We start from the raw sequence: 22,673 nt of genomic DNA on the forward strand, positions 1-22,673 counted from the left end.
TTTTCAATTTTAGGAGAAATTGAGGAATGAGAACAGCTCCACTCCTCCTCTCTCCACCATCTTTCTCTCTCCTCACCTCCCCCTGAATCATGGCAAACTTATAGGAAGATATGGATAAGAGTTGCGCAGGATGGCAAGTTTGGATCTGCAAGTTTGTAATCTGCACCAATGAACGGTTAAATGGATGAAATTACAGATACACTTAAATATTCTGAAAATAAAGTTCTGACCAAATCTTTAGGGGTTCCCTACAGGCCTCTAGGAAAATCTGAATTTAAATCTAGCCTCAAACGCTTATTAGCTGTGTGACCCTGGGGAAGTTGCTTAATCCCTAGTTGCTTCAGTTTCTCATTTAAAAATGGGGACACACTGGAGAAAGAAAAGGCAAAGTGCTCCAGTATCTACAACAATACTTTCTAGGATAAGATACAAACTCCTTAGCCCGACATTTAAAGCATCTCCTGGGTTTGACTCCTACCGGCCTTTCCTCAGGTGTATGGGGTGTTCAGAGAGGACTAGCACCTCTGGTGAGAGGGCTTCCTGAACTCTTTTCAGACCTTGCTCACCCACTTTGGGTGTCCACATGTCACCCACCTCTTACCTGTAGCTCCAGGAAGCTATAACATGTACAGTGGTCACACCAACCGTCTCAGCAGATGGGCTAAACCAGAGAGGCTTTAAACCTGTTGGTAAATCCCCTTAGGATGCCTACTCCAACTATGCAAAGACTTCTCCCGGCTGAACAGATGGATGTGAACAATTTGTTCTAATGGCCATGAAGCGCTTAGAGCTTGGTCAGACATCAAAGATGTCAAGGTTATCCACTGCATCCTGAGCCATTCATTGCCAGGCATCCTGACTTGAGGCTGATGATTTGTGCTACTCTGCCTCACGTAAATCCAATTTATATACAAGTCAAGACATCATTAATTCATTATGTCATTAGTCCTTTTCGAAAAACATTAATTGAGCTTTCCAGACATCTAATATTAGTTCCCTTAATGTTTTCTACAGCTGAACCAAACTAGCCTACTTGGTGTTTCTAGGACTCACTCAACAATTCATTTTTGCCTTTGGGCCTTCACATGAGATGTTCCCAGTACCTGAAACACACTCCTGCTTCATTGAACGAGTAGAATTCCTGCAAAGTTTAACTCAAGTGCTACCTCCTAGAAGATGCTTCATTTTATCCCCTCCCCACTCTCAAATTGTATGAGCATTCTTCCCCTCTTCTGATTATCATCTGTGGACCTGCTGTATCTCTGCTGTAGATGTAAGCCCCTTGGAGGCAGAGACTGATTCATTTTTGTTTTCCCCCTCTATAGTTCCTAGTTATACTGCAGGAGACTTTGGATGAAGAGCTTTATTACTATTAACAAAGAGAGGAAGAAAGCTGATGACAACAGGCCTCCATTGTCCTTGTCTCAGTGTAGTACACAGGGACAGTAGGTGTCCTCTGGATGTGGAGCCACGTACCAGGTTTTGAATTCTGGTACCAGAGCCCCTCAGGATTCAATTATATAGAGAGTTTTAGACAAAGGAAGCAAGCCTTTATTTTTTGTTTGTTTGGGGTTTTTTTGGGGGGCGGGGCAGGGCAATGAGAATTAAGTGACTTGCCCAGGGTCACACAGCTAATAAGTGTCAAGCATCTGAGGCCTGACCTGAACTCAGGTCCTCCTGAATCCAGGGCCAGTGCCCTATCTACTGCACCACCCAGTTGCCCCAGCAAGCATTTATTTAAGTCTCAACCATGTGCCAGGCACTGTGCTAAGTGCTTTACAGGTATCTTATTTGATCCTCACAACCACCCTGGGAGGTGGGTGATATTATTATCTTCATATGATAGATAAGGAAACTGAGGCAAACAAAGGTTAAATGACTTGCTCAGGGTTACACAGCTAATAAATATTTGAGGCCAGATTTGAACTTAGGTGTTCTTGACTCTAGGCTTAGGGATCTATCCATTGTTCCACCTAACTTCTGGCTAGGCACCGATTTGAGATTGTTCTACCACCCACAGGGGAAGATAGTACAGTCAGGACCAATGAAATGAGTTTTTTCTAAATTTCCTAATTAGGAATAAGGGGCAGTGATGTAGGTAACGACTTCAATTGTGCCACCTAGCAAGAGGTTTGAGGAGGAGGGGGAAAGTAATGCTCAGTCTGAGTTTATTAGCTTTAGCATATATGCACAGGGTGGGGTGGGGGGTGGGGGGAGGTGAGGGCTTCCCAGTCAAACTTATTTTCACCATTTTACACTAGCACAGTGCCTTGCATATTATCAGTAACAAATAACTCCTTCTGAAATGAATTAAATCAAAGTTTCTATGATTCTAATTATTAAGGGCTAAAATTTTAGCTATTCTGTCGAAAATATCTAATGAGTGGTCGCCAATAAATTATAAGCTTTAGCAAGAGTTAGACTTTTAAGCATTTATTAAGGAGAATTAGAATTTGGTAAAGAGAGAAGAAAAGGCCTAGATTCCTATCTATTAAAGGGAGAGCGCATTTCTAGCTCCTCTCCACCAGTGTCCCCAGGAAAGAGAGCAAGACTGAGCGCCAGCCTCTTCCTTCTTCCTCCCACTAGCCAATGTCACTTCCTGATGCCAAAGAAAAGACTCCTGGTCTCGCCCTCAAAGACTTTCGCTTCATGGGTGGAACTCTTCCACAGTAAATCTCCAGCAGGTGGCGTCATTCGAATCCTTACATAATGATTATTAATATCATTTGACAATATTTAACAGTGCCTGTTTGTATGTATGTGGCACCTTACCAGGCTTTTACAGCACAAAAAATATGCCCTATATTTTAATTTCAATTAGGAAAACATTTATTGTGGGTACTTATTTCAAAGAATTGTGAGAAATATGGTAAAAAAAAAAAGTTATTGCTCCAGACACACACTGATAAATGTTTAACAATGGGCTCTTCCAATAAGAAGTACACAGGGATAAATATTTAAGTTTAATCGGAATTATTAACATTGTCTCCAAGTTGAGACAACAAAAACAAATCAATGAGTCTTGGTTTGTAGCCATTTCTGAAGTATAAATGCTCACACTGAAAAATCTGATAATTGTCTCAAACTTCAGCACACACACCTGTAAATAGCTCCCATTCTGTTGTAGCTGGTTTGGAATTTAGATGATTTCAGAGAAGAGGCATCTGAAAGTCTTCTAAAAACAAATGGTCCTTTGGTCAGTCTACTTTACTTCCTCTGCTTCCTCACCTCCCTTGTCTGTCCGACTCTAAGTGACAAAGATACTGAAACAGTTTGCCATTTACTTCTCCAATGTGTCCCATTTTATAGATCAGAAACTGAGGCAAATAGGGGTTGACTTATCCACTGTTACACAGCTACTAAGTGTCTGAGGTATCATTTGAACTCATATCTTCCAGATTCCAGACCCGAGCTCTTATCCCTTGTCATCTGGCTACAACCCTACATTTCAGTGAAAATGTATCTTCAAGGCAACCTACTCCAAGGCAGCTAGGGGGAATAACAGATAAAGTCTTGGACCTGGATTCAAGAAAATTTGAGTTCAGATCCAGTCGCAGACACTTACTACCTGTAGTGATCCTGGGCCTGTCACTTAACCTCTGCCTCAGTTCCCTCATCTGTAATATGGGGATAATAATAACAACAACAACCTTATAGGGTTTTGGTGAGAATAAATGAGACAATCTTTATAAAGCGTTTACAAACCTAAATTGCTAAGTATTCTAGCTATTAGTAGTAGTTTTATTTCCTAACTGTTAAACTGAATGGCCTCTTCGTAGCCCGTTCACCCTTCCATCTTCCCAGACATTCTCTTCTTGCTGGATTTTTCATGACGTTGCTTTCTCGATATCCAGTTTCCGCTGCTGGATTTTCCTCCACATCCCATCGGGTAATTGATAAACTTGAAGAAGTGCAATTCCCCAGAGACAAGCCAACGAGGATCAAACCTGGCATAACAGCAAGGACAGAGGGCTAGCTAGCAACCTGCATTACAACTCTCGGAAACACTGGGGCCTTGAGGCCCTGGGCATGCTCAGTGGACCCGTTAAAGTAGTGGAAACGCGCCTCCGCCTACCTTGGCTACGCGCTAGTGTAAAGCGCAGGCGCGGGTGCCCTGGAAGCCCGGGAGTTCTCGCTCTGCTAGCGGGGAAAAGGTGTGAGCCTGAGTGTGCAGCTCCTTAGCTGGGGAAGAAGATGGACAGGTCCAAGCTGGAGAAATTCAGGAGTCCGGCTAAGGGGAACGGACTCCGGGCTCTGACTTCGCTGCGGCCTGGGGAGCTGCTCTTCACGTCGGAACCCTTGGCTTACACAGTGTGCAAAGGGAGCCGGGGCATAGTGTGTGAGCGCTGCCTCTGCAGGTACGGGGCAAAGTTGCTCACCTGTGCTTGTGTGTTCAGGGATGCCGCTGGGGTCCGGGGTAGGGGGGCTGCAGCACAGAAGGATGGAGGCTAGAAGGGGCGCCGAATGCCCTGGAGGTGGGAGGCGGGAAGGAGCTTGCCCTCTCCCAGTTACTATGCAAGGACAGCGGGAAAAGGGGGTCCTGATCTTAGTTACCATGCTGGAGGCGGGGCCGCCTTTCACGTGCCAACCCCTGGACGCAAGCCCACGTGTTTAAAGGGATGCAGTGGAGTGACGTGCGTACTTGGGAACACACCTCTCCAACTCTGGCCTGTCTACCCTTATCTCCCGTCTACCCACGTCCTTATTCCTTCCTAGGTAGAAGGAGATGTGTGGAAGCGAGCAGGGGAGGTGGGGAGGTAGATTCCATCTGGGGAAGGGAGTGGAGACACCTGAAGCTGGCAACTGATGGGGGCGGGGATTAGCTAAAGAGACCCACCCAGGAGGAGGAGCGGGCGCCGCGGATTGGGGGAGGGCTCCTCTGAGAAGCTTTCTGATTTGGGCAAGTGCGCTTGGGGAGGGAAAAAAAGCCTGCCTGGAAGGAAGTGCCTTTAGTGGTATTTTCCTAATTTGGGATGCTTTGGAAGAGACAGTGAGTGAGTGAGAGCGCTCAATTCAAATCCGACCTCTGACATTTCCAAGCTGTGTGACCCTGGGCAAGGCACTTAATCGCTGTTTGCCTCAGTTTCCTTATTTGTAAAAATAGGAATTAAAAATAGTATCCACCTCCCTAAGTTTGTTGGGAGGATCAAATGAGGCAATAATTGTAAAGTGCTTAGCACAGTGTCTGGCGTGTAGTAAGAGCTATATAAACGTTAACTATTATATACATTTATGCACAAACAGTATATACAGTGCGTCCGAAAAGTCTTGGTGCAAGTTTAATCTCTTAAAGCTTCAAACTTATGTTTATTACTGTATTATGCTATTACTGTGTTAGTTTATATATCTGTGTATACTCACATGCATAGCCATCCACATGGTGACCTCAGGTAGTGCATAGAGAGCTCGCGGTGGGGTCAGGAGAACCTAAGCTTAAGTCTCACTTCTGCCACCCACTGCTTACAGGACCCTCATCATGAGAGATGAAGTGCTTGGTAACTTAAAAATTAAAAATTAAAAATCAATTATGAGGCAAAGCAAATATTCGTATGCAGTGACTTGTCCAGGGCCACACAACTAGTAAAGATTGGGTCTCTCTGTAAGTCTAAGACTATAGCTTGCAGAATTGAAGTCTACAACTATAAATTGCAGAGAAGGTGCCTACCTGCATTGGTAAAGGCAGTTTCTTTATTGAGCTATTTCCTTATAGCAATGAAAACACAAGTTCAATCCCAGTATACCTATATGAATTCTTTCAATCATAAGATCATGGAGGGTTGGAAAGGACCTTAGAGGTTATTGAGTCCACCTCTCATATTTTACAGATGAGGAAACTGAGGCCTAGAGAGATTAAGTGATTTGCTTAAAATGGTACAACTAGTAAATGATGAAGTTGGTATTTGAACCAAGGTTCAAGTCGGTAAGTATATACAAAGTAATTTCAAAAATGGAGAGAATTTTAGGAACTGGGAGGACCAGGATAGACCTTTTGTTAGGAAGGCTACCTGAGTTGTGCCTTGAAATAAACTGGGAGATTTTAAGAAGTGAAGGTCAAGGAAATGGAATATAGAGGACCTGGCTAAGGCACTGAGTCAGAAGACTTAGTGTACTATACACAGAACAGGTAGAAGGCCAGTTTGACTGTAATAGCATGTGAGGAAAGGGAAATAATAATGAAATAAGACTGGAAAGATAGGTAGGAGCTGGATTATGGAGGACTTTAATTTTCAGGATAAGGATTAATTTTTTCCTGTAGAGGCAATAGAGAATTATAATAGTTTTTCTTTTTTGATGAGGGGCAGGGGGATGATACTGTCAGATTTGTATTTTAGGAAGAACTTTTTGGAATTACTTGAAGGGTAGATTGGAAAGGGAAGAGGCTAGGAGACCAGGTTAGAAGCTGCTGCAGTTAGGATATTTTGTCTTTCAAGTGAATTTTAGGAGATAGAGATGATGGGGTTCTCTTCTTGTTAAATCCTCAGGTAGTATCCCCAAATTTATGTGTAGTCCAAAATGATGAACTCATACTTTTTCTGAAAATTCCCTATTTTTCTTTGTAGAATATATGGGTCATCTTGTAGATAAAAATCAGCCTAGCAAATTATTTAGGGCCTGGAACAAAAGTCTCCTGGAATTAATAAATGATGATGAATTAGTAGCTAGATTATCAGAGATCAGGACTTGAATGATCTTAATTGTCTGGCTTCCCCTGGCAGGCCTCATCAGTTTTTGATGTGATTCCTCTTGAGTGTACTGGAGACACCCTTACTATTAGCAAATGTCAGGGTGCTTCCTGTATTAGTTTTAGATGCAGTATGTATTTAGAGAATTGCCTTTTTTTTTTTTTGCGTTGCAATGAAGATTAAGTGACTTGTCCAGGGTCACACAGCTACTAAGTGTCAAGTGTCTGAGGCTGGATTTGAACTCAGGTACTCCTGAACCCAGGGCCGGTGCTTTATCCACTGCACCACCTGGCTGCCCCCTTTCATGCCATTTTAAGGAAGGGTTTCTGTACCTAGATTCCAATACTGGTAGGTATAAAATTATTCATTGAAAGAATTCATTGGAAATAAGTATTAAAGGAGAATTTTGGAAAAGTTAGAGGTTTGGAGATTATATAGGGTCAGAAGACCTGGCTGGGTTCGAGTCCCAGCTTGTATTTACCATTTATGGGATGTTGGCTAATTCATTTAGCTTCTGTGAGACTCAGTTTTCTCATCTCTTAAACAGAGGTAAAAATACTCACATTATCTCTTCATGGGGTAGTCATGAGGAAAGCTCTTGCACAACTGTCTGTGAATATGAGTTGCTTTTTCCCCCTGAGATGTTACTAATATTAAATAATAAGCTGAGCAAGAGGGTAAAGAAAAAAAAAGTCTCTTCCTCAAAGCGATTTACAATGTAATTGTGATAATTGTAACACATGGAACATAAAACTTAAAAAGTTCAGAGTTAAGTAAGGTAGGGTAAATTGGAAGCTAGAAGGGATAGTGGAGAGAGTGCTCGATTTGGATTCAGGAAGTTCTGAGTTAAAATCCGGCTTCAGACACTACCTGTGTGACCCTGAGCAAATCATTTTACCTCTGTTTGCCTCAGTTTCCTTATTCACAAAATGGGCATGGTAATAGCACCTACTTCTAAGCATGGTGAAGATTAGATGAGATCCAATTTGGGTGCTTTGCAAACCTTAAAGGACTATATAGATGCTGGCTGTTATTATTATTGTTGTCGTTGTTATGTTGGGGGCAGGGAATGCCAAGTGTAGAAATGAATCTTCATATTGGGTCATGTATTGTGCTAGGTGCTAAGGATGCAAAAATGGAAAAAAACCACAATCTTAGCTTGTCAAATTGCTTACAGTCTAATGAGTAGATATGATTCATACGCAGATTTTCTAAAGCAGACTGGGCCCAAGATAATCACATTAGTCTTAATAGTTGTTTTTTTTTTTTGAGGGCAATGAGGGTTAAGTGGCTTGCCCAAGGTCACACAGCTAGTAAATGTCAAGTGTCTGAGACCGGATTTGAACTCAGGTCCTCCTGAATCCAGGGCTGGTGCTTTATCCACTGTGCCACCTAGCTGCCCTCTTAATAGTTTTTAAAAAGAAATTCTTGACCTATTCTTGACCATTCCTTGTCATCTTAATCGAGTTACAGAACACAAAATCTTTGCCTATAACATTTAATTTCCCCATAAACACTCTTTTGAGAAGTATAACCAATGGCAAGAAACTTAGGGGAAAAAACCACTCTTTTGAAACTGAGGTCAAAATAAAAAGGTAGAACATATTCATTCATTCTTTCCATATACCCACTGACCCATTTTCATTAGGTTTGCTTGAATTCATTTTGGCTCTGCCTCTGCTACCTGGATTTGTGCTTATTTTCATGGCTGTTACAGTATATGTTTTCCTTAGTGGAGAAACTTAAACCAGCTCCCCAGCTTCTATTTTTTTCCTCATTAAAGACTGGTTTCAAGTTGCTCCTGATCTTACAGGGGGAAAGGAGAGGGAGATGCCAAGAGTGGCCCTGATGGGAATCAGACAGTGGGTTTTTAAAAAATGAGTATATCCTATCTTCTTTTTGTTTCCTATTTATTTGTTCTTCATGGGTATCTTTGGGATTTTTTTTTTTGACCAGGGGTGGGGGTGGGGGGTGTATGGGGAGAGTTAGGGAAGAAGATACTGAGGATATTTCCTGCAGCCATGAGGTTGTATTTCCTTAATTTCTTAATAAAGTTCAGAGATAGGAGGTGAGAATGAATCTTGGGGAAAGAGGACATGATTTAGTTTATCAATGGGTGTACAGAGCCAATGTAGAATTTGTGAATTAACTAGAAATCTCATAGTCCAAATGATTTTTGACAGGTTAAAAAAACCCACAAACCTCTGTGATCTGTGTCACCTCTTCAGTTAATGTATACATAAATGATGCCATAGTAAAAAAAAAAAAAAAGGGAGAACCACTAAGTCTTGTTAGCCTCATATTGACTTAGAAAACCACATATTAACATTATCTATGTTCTATTATATTTTTGTTTTCATAAATATTTCCCAATTAAATTTTCTATTTTTCTTTTTTTTGGAGGGGCAGGGCAATGAGGGTTAAGTGACTTGCCCACGGTCACACAGCTAGTAAGTGTCAAGTGTCTGAGGTCATATTTGAACTCAGGTCCTCCTGAATCCAGGGCTGGTGCTTTATCCACTGGGCCATCTAGCTGTCCCATCCCAATTACTTTTTTTTTTTGGTGGGGGGGGCTGGGCAATGAGGGTTAAGTGATTTGCCCAAGGTCACACAGCTAGTAAGTGTCAAGTGTCTGAGGTTGGATTTGAACTCAGGTTCTCCTGAATCCAGGGCCAGTGCTTTATCCACTGAGCCACCTGGCTGCCCCCCCCCCATTACATTTTAATCTGGTTTTTCTATCCTCCCTAGCTGGGGAATGTAGATAGAGTCACTGGGAGCTCCCTTTCCCCCCAGCTTCTAACAATTATCCCCATCCTGTGGTTTCTAAATGTTTTTTTTTTTTTTGTTTTGTTTTTAGTGAGGCACTTGGGATTAAGTGACTTGCCCAGGGTCACACAGCTAGTAAGTGTTAAGTGTCTGAGGTAGTCCTGACTCCAGGGCCAGTGCTCTATCCACTGCACCATCTAGCTGCCCCTTAAATGCTTTTATAGTACATTTATGATGTTAGAGTTTTTATATAAACATTAAATTATTTAATTCTAGACCTAAAGAAAAATGAATCTCTAAAGTTGCATAAGTCAGAGAGGATGTATGCTTTTTTAGGGTTTTGTGAATTTCTATATCCTTCTGGCACTGGTGGGATGAGACTGGGGAGAAAGAAGAGTGAATTTCTAGACAACAGTATTATTTCACTTATATGGTCATATTATCCCAAGGCAGTCTTTGTGACCATTCACTTGACAATCCTTAATTAAGCACCTACTCTGTGCCAAGCAGTATGTTAGGCCCTGGTGCAGATATGAAAAGGATTAAGAATATGTGTTCCCTGTTCTCATGAAGTCTTTTGGACAACTGAGAGTGTTAATTTCTTCAGCCTTTTTTCCCCCCAACACATTTCTAACTGCTTGTCTCCTTTCTTCGTTTCATCTTACAGGAACTGCTTTGGCATCCTGGTGTCATACAGTTCTCAGGATATCCCCATACCAGGCAGATGAGCTGTAGATTTGATGCTTTTTGGAGTGACTGACCTCCAGAATCCCATTACTCAAGACTCTCTTGTCACCTCAGTTGTGTATGTTGGTGTCAATGGTCTGAAGTTATCACAGGCTTTGTCTTATGCTTCCAAATGGCCAGCATCTCTTCACTTTGCACGTTGTTGGATCTGACATTTGAATCCAAGTATTCACCTTATTTATCAAGTGATCAGTTACCAAATGTTGACTGTGTACCTGTTATGCAAGGCACTATGCTAAACATTGAGGATGATAGACAAATATAAAATAACGCCCCTTTTCTCAAGTTTACAGTCTAGTGGAGGGAAATTTTATATATACACATGCATATGTATACACACATGCAATTTAACATAAGAATATGCAATACTATATAGTAGTTTTAAAAATTCTGTACTAAGATGAGTAGATCTATAGCTATATCTGATTTTTATATATCTGATATTTATAGCTTTATATTTATATCTTTATATATCTGATATTTATAGCTATATCTGATCTATAGATATATCTACATCCATATTTATATCAACTGTCATTTTTATTTATAACCATATCGTATATATGCATATATATCATCTATCTCTTTATCATCTGTATCTATCTCTATCCCTATATCTCTCTGTGAGGCAGTATGGTATAGTGGATGGAGAACCCATCTGAAACTTAGGGTCACTTTGATTCAAATCTCTCTTCTGACACATAACTTTTTTGTGACTCTGGGTGAGGCATTTAATCCATCAGTGCCCCAAACAACTTTCAGATCTACATTGGTGGTGGGGGTGGGGGGTGCAGGTTATTCACAATGATATAAGGAAGTAACTAAACATCAAATGAGTTCAATTGAGGTCATTTGGGGCTGTCAGGAAACCATCCCTGCATAAGCAGCTTTTGAGCAGTGCCTTGATGGAGAGGAAAGATTTCGATAAGTGCAGAGTTGGGGAAAGGAGTGGTAACAGGATGAGAAAAGTTAATAGAATCAGGAACGTGTAAAGGGGTGGGGAAAGACTAGTTTGGAAGAGAAGATTAAGTATAGAGGAGAAGCATGTGGGGAGGGGTCAAATTGTTGGTGAACTTTGCCTGTCAAACCAAGGAGTTTGAATGTCCTTCAGAAGCAATGAAGAGCTATACGCCTCCTTAAATTAATATTTGGGAAAACAAGACTCAGAGTGGAGAGAGACTAGAAGTAGAAAGAGCACATAGATGAGGGCTAAGGACTGAGCCCTGGAGAATGTTATCATTTAGCCACTGGGAAATCAGAGGAAGAAGAACCATCAAAGTCAACAGAGATGGAGGAGAACCAGGATGATATAACTCAGCAATACTTAAAGATGGTTCTTTCACAGCAAAACCTCTGGCTTTTATCTACTGGGTCTATAATCTACCGGGCACAGAGTAGTCATGCTATTCTTTTGGTAATTTGGTAATTCTTTTGTGTGTGTGTGTGTGGGGGGGGGCAATGAAAGTTAAGTGATTTGCCCAGGGTCACACAGCTAGTAAATGTCAAGTGTCTGAGGTTGGATTTGAATTCAGGTCCTCCTGAATCCAGGGCCAGTGCTCTATCCACTGCACCACCTAGCTGCCCCAATTTGGTAATTCTTAAAGCCATGTTTCAAGGAGTAACAGAGGACATGGGAGAAGACAGTTTCAAAAAAAGAGGCATGTGAAAAAGGTCAGGGAAAATGAGTACTGAGAGGAGGCCCCTAGATTTGGTGATTAGAAAGCTATTGATAAGACTAAAATAACCAAAGGACTAATGATGAAACATACTATCCACCTCCAAAGAAAGTTCTGATATTGATTGAACAAACTGAAACATGCTGTTTTTTGTTTTTTTTTAGTGAGGCAATTGGGGTTAAGTGACTTGCCCAGGGTCACATAGCTAGTCAGTGTTAAGTGTCTGAGATCAGATTTGAACTCAGGTACTCCTGACTCCAGGGCCGGTGCTCTATCCACTGTGCCACCTAGCTGCCCCCGGAACATGCTGTTTTTAACTCTTTCATTTTTTAATGTGATTTTTTCTTGTACAAAATGACTAATATTGTAATGTTTTAAATAGTTGCACATGTATAACCTATATTTGAATGCTTGCTGCTTCAGGAAGGGAAGGAAGGATAGAATTTGGAACTCAAAACTTTAAATAAAAATGTTTCTTATTAAAAAAAGAAAGCTATTGGTGTCTTTTGAGACTGCATTTACTTTAGAATAGTGGAGAAGAAAGTCAGATTACTGGGGCTGAAAGAGGAAATGAGGGGTGAGGAGGTGAAGGCAGCATGTGTAAACCACTCACATTTGGCCATTAAGAGAAGGTGAGAAATAAGGGGATAGTGGTTAGATGAGATAAACAGTTGAATGACTTTTCCGAAATATAGAACATCTCTGCCTAACCACTGGCAAGAAAGATACTGAAGATGCTTAACAAAGAGGAGTTAATTGGGCAAGATTGTGTAGGAGGTGAAATAAGTGGGATTGAGAGCACAAGTAGACAGTTAGATTTGAAAAAGAGGGATTCCTCCTCTTCTGAGATCAGCGGAAAAGAAGACGGATATAGAAAGAGATCTTTAAGTAAAGCAATGGGATCCGATTGGAGGCTTGAGGAAAATGGAGAAAGCTTGTAGTAATTACTGTACCAACTTTATTAATGATTTGCTGAGCAGGATGGATGATCCAGTTGAAGCTTGCAGGGATTTGTAGTGGGTCGGGTAAGCCTGCTTCTTTGATTAGCTTTGTTTGCCAGTGTTTGACCAGGCATAGGATGTGGCCAAAAAGAGGTCTACAGAACAATCTTTCGTAGCTGTTTTTTTCAGTGGGAAAATATCTGCAGATATAAATATCTACAGTTGATCGACATCCATAGACTGAATCATTAGATTTTTCATTGTTAGTATGAGTGCTTGCTATCTATAATAGAATACTTTACTGGGGATTACACGCAGGTAGAGAAGTAACCCTACCCAAAAAAACCCAAACCGACCCAAAACAACTCAACAAAATCTCCAAACAAAAAACAGTTCAATCAAACAAACACCCTCTGAATTTTGCTTGAAATGGAATCGGTGAAACCAAATGCAAAAGAAATGACTTGGAGGGGATCTCTGTTGTTGATGATGATGATGACAACTAACACATACAGCACATTAAGGTTTGCCAAGTACTTTATGTATATCTTATTTGTTAGAAGAGCACAGAGATAGTTTGGGGAATTAGAAATAAATTCAAGGGGCATCTATCTAGGTGGCGCAGTGGATAGAGCACCGGCCCTGGATTCAGGAGGACCTGAGTTCAAACCTGGCTTCAGACACTTGACACTTACTAGCTGTGTGACCCTGGGCAAGTCACTTAACCCCAATTGTCTCACAAAAAACCAAAACCAACCAAACAAAAGAAATAAATTCAAACTTTTTGTACAGGTTGGAGTATAGTGCTATATGTAATTAATTGTTGAACCCCTTCAGGGCCTATTTTAGGGTCTACTTTGTCCCATCTCTTCCATGAAAATTTCACTGATTTCTACTCTCCCTCCAGGTCTTAGTTACAAATGATCTTTCATCCCCCCGACCTTGCTTAACCACTTGTACCTCTAATACGAAAACACTTGTCCAGAATGGAGTTTAATACTTTAGTATTAAATATTTCTGTAAATGTTGTCTCTTGCGCTTGACGCCTTCCTCTTATCCACTAGACTGTAAGTTTCATGAAAGCAGAAGCCAAGTTCTATTATAGTTTTGTGTATAGTTGTCTCTTCGTAAATGGTGGTTGAATCAATAATACTCAATAAAAACTTTGGCTTCAAAGCCTAGGCCATTTGTGATATTGAGCAGTGACAAATGTATAGTAATTTATACATCCTGAAATCATCTCATCCTCTCTGCTTGAAAAACATGTTGGCTTTTGTCCATGGCCTATTATTGCTTCCTGTTCAGGAGCACTTCTGTCTGTGTTTTTTTTCTTCCATTAACTACTCTCATGTCTTGCATCTTTTCTGCTATCCTTTCTTATTGTTAATTCTTTTCCCCATTTCCTTTTTTCTTGTTCCTTCAATTAGTTTTCCTTGCCCTACAAATGTAGCTATAGCAATTGTATTTATATTTCAGTACTTTGATAGATCTTTGATCTCATTGATATTTGGTGTTCTCTCCCCGGTGCAGATCATAACCCATCCTTTTCATCTCATTGAATTCTTGTCTATGTCTTTCAGTATTTCCTCAGTAATGAATGTAACATGTATAAAGAAAAAAACCCTAAATCATTAAGAATAATAACTTTTGATTAAAACTTTTACCTTGCGTCTGAGAGGATATCATCTTTCTCTACTATTTCTTCACAAAGTGTGTGATCACAACATGAGACAATAGTGACTATCCTTATTAAATAAGGTGTTAGTGAATATAATGTGTTTGGCATTGTTCTAGGTGCTCTTCCTTACTCTTTAATACTCTCTTCCCTCCTCTGAAATGACAACATAACTTATGGACAAAACTAAATATTGTCTAGGTAGTCATAGCATTGTGGAATCAGCGTATTGGGCTGCTTTACTGTTCCTTAGGCAGATTCTCTCCCCTTATCCCCTTCCACCAAGCTCCTAAGAGTTTGCCAGTTTGGTGCTGGACTTAGTGTGGACTCTCAGCGAGCTTTAGCTATGCTGTGCTACAGCTCAGCCTCCCCAGTAGTGCAGGGGTTACAGAAGTATGCCACCACATTAGACTGGAGTCTCAGAATTGGAAGGGCATCTACTCCAACCATACATGAATAGGAATACCCTTTACAAAATTTCTGACCACTGGTCATCTAACTTTTGTCTGAAGAGACCTCCTAAATAGAGCTCCTTGTTAACAGTCTCTTCCTTTCTCCAATCCATCCTCCACTCGACCGACAAATTAATTTTCCTAAGAGTTGGGAGTGACCATGACACTCTCCTACTTTATCTTCAGTAGGTTCTTATTACTTCCAGTACAGGGTGTCCTGTACCACTTTGATCATCTAATGAAGCCTGTGAATTTCTTTTCAAAATAATGTTTGTTCACAATTGAAGGAAATCCTAAATTTCATTTAGCAATTAATGAAAATAAGGATGTAACTTTTTTCCCATTCAATTTCATAGACACTCCCCCCAGCTCCTTTGAAATCTATCCATGTTTGATGATGGTGGGCAGAGGGAAGAGAAGGGAATAAATACTTATATAGCTACTGCCTGTCTGGGGCAGGTACGTAGCTCAAGTGATAGAGTGCCAGGCCTGGAGTCAGGAAGACATCGAGTTAAAATCTGGCCTAAGACAATTACTAACTGTGTGACCCTGGGGAAGTCACTTAACCCTGTTTGCCTCAGTTCCTTATTTGTAAAATGAGCTGGAGAAGGAAATGGCAAAACTACTCCAGTATTTTTTACCAAGAAAACCCCAAATGGGGTCATCAAGAGTCAGACATGACTGAAAAAAACTGAATAGTTGGGCCCTAGGCAATTTACAAATATTCTTATTTGATCTCATGGACCCCTTGAAAATCTCTGTGCCTCAGTTTTTAAAAAAAATCTATGATTAAATAGAAATTTGTAAGCCTGGCATGCATAGCCCTCCACAATCTGGCTTCTACCCACTTTTTTTTTTTTTTAATTTTTGCAGGGCAATGGGGGTTAAGTGACTTGCCCAGGGTCACACAGCTAGTAAGTGTCTGAGGCCGGATTTGAACTCAGGTACTCCTGAATCCAGGGCCAGTGCTTTATCCACTGCGCCACCTAGCTGCCCCCTCTACCCACTTTTGCATATTTATTTCATGTTATTCCCTTGATGTACTCTATGTTGCAGCCAACCTGCCTTGCTAACAGTTCATTGAATTGGGCAGACTATGGTACATATCTGGGCTTTTGTAAAGGCTCCCCATTCCAGCAATCTACTCCTTCCTCCCCTTTCTCCATACCTGCTCAGCTCAGGTGCCACCTCTGCCATGAAGTTTTCCTAACTTTTCCTCCAGTTATTAGTGCTGTCTCCTAAATTTGCTTTTGTTTTTAGCCAAATTTACTTTCTTGCTGACCTTACTTCTTCCTCTGTCCCTGGCCTTTCCACTGGCCATCTCCAGTGTCCAGAAGCAGGTCCTCCTTACTTTTACCTCTTATAATTCCTAGTTTCCTTCAAAGCTCAGATCAAATGTTAATTCTTAAACTTTCTTACTTCTTACTTTACTGTCCTCTCTCCCTGGCCCCATTTTTTGGGGATTTACTTTCTATGTACTATATGCGTCTATGTATCTTTCCCGTAAAGAATGTAAATTCCTTGAGGGTAGAAATCAGTCCATTTTTGTTTCTGTATCTCTACCACCTAGAACAGCTCCAGAACTTAGTAGGTCCTTAATACTTGTTTAGTGATTGATTTGTTCTTACTTGTCCGTGTGCATGTTATATCCCCCTAGTAAAATATAAGTTCCTTGAAAGAGAGATTGTTTTATATTTTTCTTTGTATCCATAATACCTAGTATGATGCTTTATACACAGTAGGCTTTTAATAAATGTTGGCTAATGTAAATTGCATGGAGAACCTCTTGATTCCTAAGGAAGTCTATTTTACTTTAGGATAGCTCTAATTGTTTAAAAAATTTTCCTTATGTCAAACTAAAAATAGAGTTTTCCTCTAAGAATATATGTAAATATGTGTATATATGTATTTAAGGTGCTATTATTATCCCCATTTTGTAGATGAGAAAGATGAGACGTGTTAAATTACTCCCCCAGGGCCATAAAGTTAAGAGGGTTTTGAGATTGGATTTGAACTCAAGGTCAGGTTCTGAACAATTAAATGCTCTCAATATACTTTAAAAAAACAAACAAACAATTAATTAATTAAGATTTTTTCCCCCACCTTACATGTAAAAACAAATTGTAACATCTATTCCTAAAATTTTGTGTTTCAAATTCTCTTCTTTCCTCCCTATCCTCAAGCAGTTAAATGTTATACATGTTCAGTCTTGCAAAACATAGCAGACAAAAAAATTTTAGAAAAAGGAACTAACAACAACAACAAAATATACTTCCATCTGTATTCAGATCCCATAATTTCTTTCTCTGTAGATGGATTGCATTTTTCATAAATCCTTCAGAGTTGTCTTGGATCATTGCATTGCTGAAAATAACTAAGTCATTTGCAGCAGATCATCTTACACTATTGCTACTGTTTTGTATACAGTACATTTCACTTTGCATCAGCTCATGCAAGTCTTTTCAGGTTTTTCTGACAGTCTTTCCCCCCCCCCCTTTTTTATATAGTAAACAACATTCATATAGTACTTTAAAGGGAGATTTTCTTACAAAATACTCATGAGGTTGATTATTGCAACAACAATAATAGCTAACATTTATATGGTACCTTATACCTGACAAAGAAGAATATATATATTTTAAGAATATATTTTTTTAAATAAGTTTTTTATTGTTATTTTAAGTTTCTTATATCACCATAGTTATTCCAAGTATTCCTTTCCCTCCTCCTCTCAGAGAGCCATCCTATATGACAAATTTTAGAGAAGGGAAAAATCAATACAACTGATAGATACATTGCAAAAATTTGAAAATATGTGTGGTGTGTAACACCTGTGGACTGCCCCCCCCCCACCTCCACAAAGGAGTAGGTTGGTAATGTCCTTTCATATTCATTCAATTACTGCATGGTTGATCTTTTTATTTTGTTAAATTCACTTTTGATTTCAGGTGTGTTCTTTCCATTTACATTATTGTGGTTACTGTGTATGTTACTTGGCTCTGCTTATTCCACCTTGCATCAGTTCATGTAAATCTTTCCATCCTTCTCTGTATTCATTTCATACATCATTTCTTACAGCACAGTAATGTTCCATTATATTCATATAGCACAATTTGTTTGGTCATTCCATAACTGATAGTCATCTACTTTATTTCCAATTATTGGCTACCACAAGAAGTGCTGCAATGAATAATTTGGAATATATGGATCTGATAGTATCTTAGCCTGCCTTTCCTTCCTTCCTTCCTTCCTTCCTTCCTTCCTTCCTTCCTTCCTTCCTTCCTTCCTTCCTTCCTTCCTTCCTTCCTTCCTTCCTTCCTTCCTTCCTTTCTCTTTCTTCCTTCCTTCCTTTCTCTTTCTTTCTTTCTTTCTTTCTTTCTTTCTTTCTTTCTTTCTTTCTTTCTTTCTTTCTTTCTTTCTTTCTTTCTTTCTTTCTTTCTTTCTTTCTTTCTTTCTTTCTTTCTTTCTTTCTTTCTTTCTTTCATGGCTATGGGAGTTAAGTGACTTGCTCAGGGTCACACAGCCAGTAAGTGTCGTGTCTGAGGCTGGATTTGAACTCAGGTACTCCTGAATCCAGGGCCAGTGCTTTATCCACTGCACCACCTAGCTGCCCCTTAGGCTTTATTTCTGATAGAACTCATTACAGATTTGATGAGTATTTCATAGTCAAATTTTCAAGATCCTTTTTTTGGTAACAGTAATAATTACAAAAAGGAAGAGGTCAATGCTAAGAAAAGTCAATAAACATTTATTAAGTGTCTATTAGGCACAAATAAGGGTGAAAAATGGCAGCCCCCCAACCCCTCTCCACAACTCAAAAACCCTAATGAAATTTTAGGTTGAGTTGGGAGAGAAATGGTTTATTGAATATAGTAGGTAATAGTTTTACTTTAATCTGATATAGTCAGACTACATGCAGAGTTTTGTGTTCAGTTCTGAGTGAGAGAAAAACATTGGCAAACTGGAGAACATCCAGAGAAGCATAAGTAGGATGATAAGGGCCCTTGAGATTAGACCATACGAAGATGGATCAAAGGAGCAGGGCATGCTGATGTAATAGGTAGGGGATGCTGAGGCAAGTGCCTTGTCACAATTAGCAGTTAGTACTTTGGTCATATGGCTATCACTTGATATACTTTGATCTTAGAGATAAAAATACTTGGTCATTGGCAAGAGCACAAATGTTTTAATCCTCATTTCCTTTATTTTCTCCACTGTGAAATAGGCCTAATTACTTACCCTTTCAAAGAACTCCTCCCCACACCTCACACTCTTTGAGTATTTCATAGACATCCTTTTCCTTTATATTTTGGAATTTATTGATTTTCATTATGATGGCTGTGGGCTGCTGACTGAAATTTCTGCTTGTGCTCTTTGCTTATTTGGGTCACCAAGAAGCAAGTGCTCTTATTAGGACATCACCTGGCTCTATACCCTCCCCCACTGATAGATAACCAATTACCCAATCTGTCCCCTTAGAACTTCATTGTGGCTATTGGTTCTCGTGTGTGCCCCTGCTGTTATCTTTCCCAACTCTCATCTTTGTAGAAGTATGATTTATTCAATCTTTTGCTCATGTCCCCACCTATTTAGACTATTTTCCTTCTTATCCATTCCTCTTAACTTTTTGTTGTTTATACAATTTCACTCACATTGTGATTTAAACACACCATTTAATTAAATTAGAAAATACATAGTAAAAGCAAAGGCATCATTTGGATGTACATCTTCATTGATCTATTATGATTTTAAATGTACCATTTAATTAGATTAGAAAATACATAGTGGGGCGGCTAGATGGCGCAGTGGATAGAGCACCGGCCCTGGAGTCAGGAGGACCTGAGTTCAAATCCGGCTTCAGACACTTAACACTTACTGACTGTGTGACCCTGGGCAAGTCACTTAACCCCAATTGCCTCACACAAAAAAGAAAAATACATAGTAAAAGCAGACACATCTATTGGATATAATATAGATTGTACATTTTCATTAGGAAGTGTTGATATGTTATGATTTTAAACATACCATTTAATTTGATTAGAAAATATATAGTAAAAGCAGTAGCATTCATTGGATGTAATTTTTTTTTGGCAGGGCAATGAGGGTTAAGTGACTTGCCCAGGGTCACACAGCTAGTAAGTGTTAAATGTCTGAGATCGGATTTGAACTCAGGTCCTCCTGAATCCAGGGCCAGTGCTTTATCCACTGAGCCACCTAGCTGCCTCATGGGTTGTAATATTGATGCTACATCTTCATCAGGAAGAACTAATACTTAGTGCCCCAGTTAATTCTCTAAGACTAGGTTGCGGATTAATTGCTAAGCTATATTGTTGCAGAGAATTTGCACACTAGGCATTCCCTTTCTCAGGTGAAATTGCAGCTCTGGACCAAAACAAACATTTATCTTTTAAAATGGCTGGACAAGTTGTGGTATATGATTTTGACGGAATGCTACTGTGCTATAAGAAATGATAAACTCAATGATTTTAGAAAAACATGGATGGACTTGCATGAAATAAAGAGTGAAATGAGCAGAACCAAAAGAACATTGTATACAGGAAGAGCAATATTGTTTTAAAAATGACTTTGAGGGGGCAGCTAGGTGGCGCAGTGGATAAAGCACCGGCCCTGGATTCAGGAGTACCTGAGTTCAAATCCGGGCTCAGACATTTGACACTTACTAGCTGTGTGACCCTGGGCAAGTCACTTAACCCCCACTGCCTTGCAAAAAAAAAAAAATTAAAACAAAACAAAACAAAACAAAAAAATGACTTTGAGGGGCAGCTAGGTGGCACAGTGGATAGAGCACTGGCCCTGGAGTTAGGAGTACCTGAGTTCAAATCTGGCCTCAGACAGTTAACACTTACTAGCTGTGTGACTCTGGGCAAGTCACTTAACCCCAATTGCCTCACCAATAAAAAAAATGACTTTGAATAAATTATTTTGAATATTATAAATACCCCAAATAGTATAAAGTATATATGAAGAAAGATGCTGTCTGCCTCCAGAGAAAGAATAAAAAGAAGTATGTATAGAATAGTTTTACACCCCCCCAACACCCCCTCCAATCCTCCCCACACCCTATTTGGGTCTAATGGTAGCCATCTCTAGGACTGTGGGGGGCGGGAAGAAGAAAAAGAAATTCACAACAATTTTGTTGTATGTTTAAAGGAATAGCAAGTTATGAACAGTAGATTTGTAGTTTTGTATGCAATCATCTTTTTTTTATTGTACTATGTTATGGAAATGCTTGTTTTATTTTATAAATTAAAAAAATTTAAAAGTGTATTATTCCTGTTATAAAGGAAGCTGTTACTATATGGAGATCTAGCATAAGTGAAGAAAAAACATTTCTGAAATAATAATGTGAACCTAAAAGAAAATAATTTGATGAATAAAGATTAGATTTATGTATAACTATTCAGGGATAGGGCTTTTGTAGATGAAGGGACAGGGGGTTTTGGTTAATACTTTGACTTTTGTATCATCCTTATAATGAAGACTGGGAACTGTGTGGGAGCTAACTGGGTTGTTTAGAATACTATTAACATTTCATTCTGGGTCCCTTAATGTTACTACCTCAGGTTAAAGAGTATTAGAATACCAACTCTATATTCCTTAATCTTGATGGTTGAAATAATTACAAGCTCACCTGTCTTTTCCCAGATGGAAGGAATCTAATCACCTATCCGTTGGGGGCTGTAACTGAAACAGTTTGCTTAATTAAAAGGCTAGAAAAGCTAGTGTTTGTCTATATTTTAATGTATAGCCAAGTGTTTTTATACTTAAAGATTTGCAAAACTAGTTCCGGGGCTTCATTAAATTAACTGAGTCTTTAGTGTATAGTAATTGAAATCATTGGGGAGCTTCTATGAAGTTGGTTCATTTTTCCTTTCCCCTCCCTAGACTTCCCAGCCTTTATCACATTCAGGCCAGTGCAAGAGATGAGGTATCATGGTATTGTGAGAAAGAAGTACGGGCTGTGGAGTTAGAGAACCTGGGTTCAAATTTTCCCTTATTTATTTTCTGGACACTATTTACAATCTTTGTGACCTTGACAAGCAAATTAATTGCTTGAAATGAGGGGATTGGACTTGTGACCTCCTAGGTTCCTTGTAGCTCTAGACCTATAATCTTGTGATACCAAAAACAATAATAACTGAGGGCCTTAGTTAATCCTCACAATAACCTTATGAAGTAGATGCTGTTATTCCCATTTTACAGATGAGCATTGTGGCATAAGGGATAGAGAGGTATCCCTAAAGCTGGGAAAAACTGGGTTCTAGTCCTGCCTCTGACACCTAATGGCTGTTTGACCCTGAGCAAGATGCATAACCTCACAATGCTCTAGGCAGCAATCTAAGACTTTAAGTTTCAGAGCAGGTTTCAGGATCTGTATTGGTAGGAGTTTCCTTACCCTGGAGTTCCCTATACCAATGAAATCACATGACTAGTCTCCATCCCTTTCCAGATTAGGGAACCATCAATCAATAAACATTTATTAAGTACCTACTATTCACCAGGTACTGTGCTAAGTGATGAGGATAGAAAAACAGGCAAAAGATGGTCCTTGACTGCAAGGAACTTACATTCTAATGGGGGAGACAGTATGCAAACACACATACACATATGCACACTAATATATGTATATACATATGCACACATGGTATATTTAGATATAATATACATGTAATATATCTATACAATATACACAGAAATGGATATAATCACAT

General features: G+C 39.6%; 1 protein-coding gene across 2 annotated transcripts in view; it reads left to right on the forward strand.

The window, feature by feature from the left end:
- The first annotated feature begins 4,110 nt into the window (after positions 1–4,110).
- SMYD3 (SET and MYND domain containing 3) overlaps positions 4,111–22,673 on the forward strand; it is a 1,026,564-nt gene continuing 1,008,001 nt past the window's right edge. For both annotated transcript variants that reach the window (XM_044004559.1, XM_044004560.1), the window contains exon 1: positions 4,111–4,358. In XM_044004559.1, the coding sequence (XP_043860494.1) occupies positions 4,195–4,358 (164 nt within the window). In that variant the 5' untranslated portion in view covers positions 4,111–4,194. The remainder of the gene's footprint in view (positions 4,359–22,673) is intronic.

The sequence above is a fragment of the Dromiciops gliroides genome, chromosome 4 (assembly GCF_019393635.1).
Source record: "Dromiciops gliroides isolate mDroGli1 chromosome 4, mDroGli1.pri, whole genome shotgun sequence".
Classification (NCBI taxonomy): domain Eukaryota; kingdom Metazoa; phylum Chordata; class Mammalia; order Microbiotheria; family Microbiotheriidae; genus Dromiciops; species Dromiciops gliroides.